The sequence below is a fragment of the Myotis lucifugus genome, unplaced genomic scaffold (assembly GCF_000147115.1).
Source record: "Myotis lucifugus unplaced genomic scaffold, Myoluc2.0 scaffold_1557, whole genome shotgun sequence".
In the NCBI taxonomy this organism is placed as follows: domain Eukaryota; kingdom Metazoa; phylum Chordata; class Mammalia; order Chiroptera; family Vespertilionidae; genus Myotis; species Myotis lucifugus.
The window spans coordinates 43,782-45,932 of NW_005872605.1; the positions used below are offsets into that span (position 1 = coordinate 43,782).

Here is a 2,151-nt window from a genome sequence, read left to right on the forward strand (position 1 = left end):
CTCCGTGGGATTGGATCTTGAAGGACTGGTCAAAGTGGGCAGGGTCAGGGGCCAGAGATGATCAGGAACATTCTAGGCCAGGGCAGGTCGGAACGCTGACAGGCCAGGGACCAGGTGTGTCCTGGGATGGGAGGGTGTTCCGGAGAGACCAGGAGTGGCCGAGGAGCGCTGGGCAGAGGCTCCCGTGGGTGCTGAGGAAATGGGGGGGCAGAGGGGGGGGCCTCAGGTCTTCCCAGAAGTTTCAGGTGTGGAAATGGCCCTGGCGGGAGGTGCTGGGACGAGGTCGGTGCAGGAGGTGGGGGCTGGGGCCGACCTGGCCCTGAGTGAGGGCCTCTCCCAGGGACTGGGGGGGAGGTGTGAGGGGCGGCCTGGAGCGTCCGGGAGGCTGGGAGGGGCCGCGTGAGGCAAAGCAGCGAGGGCAGCAGGTTCCATGCCCTTCCTCGCGGGGCCCACAGACCAGGCCCAGACAGAGGTGCCCTTCCGCCCAGAGCCGAGGCGCTTGCAGGGCACCTGGAGGGGAGGAGGCGGCAGGTGCCAGGGAGCGTATTGGGAAACCAACCGGAGGCGGAGGCGGAGCGTGCGCTCATGGGGAGCCGGGCTCGGGTTTCCAGGGTGACCTGGGAGGTGATGTGGGGAGCTGGCCGTGGGGACAGGTTTTTCATGTGGCCGCCTGGAGGGGTGTCCTGGGCGCGGATCTGCTCTGCTGCCCCCTCCAGGCGGGATGGGGAACCTCCCTCCTCCGCCTGCCAACCTGCTCGGCTGGTTAAGCCGGCCCTGCCCTCCCGGGAAGCCGCGGCCAGACCTCAGCCCGGGCCAGCGGAGGGGAAGCACCGTAGACCTTGGGGCTGAGGCCGGAGCAGAGCCGCCCAAGGCCTGGCCGGGTGCGGGGTCCCGGCAGCCTGGTGGCCGGCCTCCGTGGGCTGTGTGTGGGTCCTGGCAGGAGGCCCGCGCCCCGAACGGCCACGTGGAGAGCCGCTCCGCTCAGTGTTGGGACTTCCTCGGGAAGAGGACCTGAGGCCCGTGGGGGGCTGCGATGGTGCGGAGTCGGTCTCGGATCCGAGGACCCCCAGAGCCATGTCTCTCCCCGGCGGCAGGTGACTGTGGCGGGTTTCCTCGGGACGGAGTGGAACAAGGGCCACTTTGTTCGCAGGCGGCTGTTCTGGGGCCAAGTTTGCGCGAGATACAGGTTTGCCCACCGCCTGGTCGCACACCTGCCTGTGGGGCGGAGGGAGGCGGCACGTGCTGGGTGGTGGGGCTTTTCGGTCCTGAGGGTTTGGTGGTGGCGGTCGGAGGGAGGGAGGGCCGCCCCTGACCACTGGGGTCAGAGCCTGAGCATCCTGACATGGACACTCTCTACCCACCCTGACGGCCTCTCCGTGGCCCCCCACTTCTCCAGGGGGGCGTGCCTGATATTGCTCTGACTTGTGTGATGCGCTGAGGCTGGTTCTGGCCTCTGGGGTCCAGGGGGCACTGGGGCAGGGGTGTGTTGGGAAGGCTGTGCCCTCAGCAGTGGGGTGAGAGCCGCTCCCCTGGGGCAGGTGGACCTGATTCCAGAACCAGGAGCTGTTCAGAGCCAGGTCCTGGCCCACCCGAGCCGGCACAGGAGGCGAGGATGGGCTGGGCCCCTGGGGACCCGCGCCTTCGTCAGGGCACCAGCCATTCCAGGCCCCAAGGGAGGAGGAGCGGCCGGGGCCGAGACCCGGGTGCAGGGCGTGACCGCCACACACAGCAGGCTCGGCCTCCCTGGGCGGCCGGGTGAGGAGGGCCAGGGCAGGCGGGGTCCTGGGGGACTGTCGCAGGACGCGTGGGAACGAAGCCGACTGAGACGTGGGGTCAGTTGGGGCGTCACGAGACTCGGGGAGGATCCCTAGGACACAGGAGGTGGGCTCTGGGGGCCTGGGACCGGGCCTGGACAGTGCGTGCAGCTGCCGGGCGTGGGGCCTGTGCCTGTCAGCAGCGTGTTGTGTCTTCAGGCTGCGCTTTCGGTATTAACTTTGGTTGAGAGTCGATACCCCTGGTGCCGTAGCCCGCGCTTCGCCGTCTGGGCTGTTCCCTGTGGAAGGAGATGAAGCGTTTCCACGCAAAACCCGGACGGGCACCTCCCGGTGGGCTCTGCCCTCGCAATCTGGCTGCGGCGAAGCCTGTGTCGTC

The 2,151-nt window shown here is 68.9% G+C and overlaps 1 protein-coding gene across 1 annotated transcript in view; it reads left to right on the top strand.

The window, feature by feature from the left end:
• Positions 1-686: 686 nt before the first annotated feature.
• GRAMD4 (GRAM domain containing 4) overlaps positions 687-2,151 on the top strand; it is a gene marked incomplete at its 3' end in the record, with an annotated part of 17,601 nt that continues 16,136 nt past the window's right edge. Inside the window, exon 1 of the mRNA XM_023748575.1 lies at positions 687-1,094. Coding sequence (XP_023604343.1) covers positions 1,075-1,094 — 20 coding nt within the window. The remainder of the gene's footprint in view (positions 1,095-2,151) is intronic.